Below are 1,449 nucleotides of genomic sequence, written 5' to 3'. Positions count from 1 at the left end.
TTCATGGCATTCGGGGGCGGTATGAGGTTTTGTGTTGGTACAGAATTCACAAAGGTTCAAATGGCACTTTTTCTTCATTGCTTGGTTACGAAGTACAGGTAAAAGTTAGTTACTTGGAATACAAGTAACAAGCTAAAAAAATGAGTCTTAGAAAGAGACACTTAAGAGTTTTTTTTTCTAATTTTTTAAAATTATTTTTATTCAGCTGGAAGGCTATTGGAGGAGGGAATATAGTTCGAACGCCAGGTTTACAATTCCCTGATGGTTTCAAGGTTCAAATTATAGAGAAAAATAAAAGAGGAGAGTAATATTATGAAGATCATATAAACATGATACAAAAGAAGCAGAACATGAAAATAAGGGATCAAACTTCATGCCTCTTGTGGGACACAAGAGTCAAATTTTGGTAACAAAAAGAAAAATAAAAAATATCGGAAGTTTCTCGGAACGGTGTACAAAAGATAGCAAGTTATCACGGACGATCTACAATCAAATTCTGACCCATAGTTTTGAAAGCAGGGTCTGATTGAAGTTTTGTAATTTTTCTTAATCGGGTTTGTCTCTGTGTATTGTTGGCTATATATATATATATATATATATATATATATATATATATATATATATATATATATATATTTGTTTTTTAAGAAGTGAGTGTATGCTAAGAAGCTTTGACAGAGTTTATCAGAAAGAGGTTTTACTTGTAACAAGCTTTGTATATTGAATATTGATAAAGTTTTTGAACTTTGGCAAAAGAGATTGAGCAAATCATTATATAACATCAACATGTCATGCAATATCTGGATCCCCTGTTCCTTTCTTTTAGCTTTTGTTGATATCAGATAAGATCTAACACTATATACATTGCTCAATTTGTTGATACCCTTTTTAGCTTATGTTAAAAGGCGTTGTCTGAAAGTTAATTTTTTCGATTATCTTATACTCGTCAGAAGCTTACACAGGACTTGCTGTCATTCATTCGACTCTAGTGTTGAATATTTTCATCATGAGGTCATTAATTATATCCATTTTATAATATAAATAGGTCCATTAGAAAAATGACCAACTTAAACGTTTTGATATTGCTAAATAGTCAACGTTTGGTAAATTTTAGGTAAATGATCATTTTTATGTATTGACAAACATAAATTTTAGATAAATAGCAACCTCCATATATGTCACATCATTATTTACGGCTATTTATTTAAAATTTATCAAACGTTGACTATTTAGCAACGTCAAACGTTTAAATTGACTATTTTTCAGATATAAATAATAATAATAAAAGGGTATCATTATAGGATATTGACACCATCAAATGTGAATTGCTTCTGATAGCCACATTATATCTATGAAAACACCTGTTTTGAAGTTATAAACATATATATTTCTTTTATGTTTACCATATTTTTTTTGTGTATAACATTTTGGGTTCCAATTAAATTTATT

General features: G+C 29.1%; 1 protein-coding gene across 1 annotated transcript in view; it reads left to right on the top strand.

Moving 5' to 3' along the window:
• The window catches only part of CYP87A2 (cytochrome P450, family 87, subfamily A, polypeptide 2), a 3,345-nt gene extending 2,701 nt beyond the window's left edge, over positions 1-644 (top strand). Inside the window, exons 8-9 of the mRNA XM_089605654.1 lie at positions 1-98; positions 206-644. The exon at positions 1-98 is cut by the window's left edge and continues 30 nt beyond it. Coding sequence (XP_089461780.1) covers positions 1-98; positions 206-308 — 201 coding nt within the window. The 3' untranslated portion in view covers positions 309-644. The remainder of the gene's footprint in view (positions 99-205) is intronic.
• The last annotated feature ends 805 nt before the right edge of the window (positions 645-1,449 follow it).

This window comes from Urtica dioica, chromosome 2 (assembly GCF_054948205.1).
Source record: "Urtica dioica subsp. dioica isolate 48M chromosome 2, U.dioica_male_clone48M_v1_H2, whole genome shotgun sequence".
NCBI classification, from domain to species: domain Eukaryota; kingdom Viridiplantae; phylum Streptophyta; class Magnoliopsida; order Rosales; family Urticaceae; genus Urtica; species Urtica dioica.
This window is presented reverse-complemented; position numbering and strand designations above follow the sequence as displayed.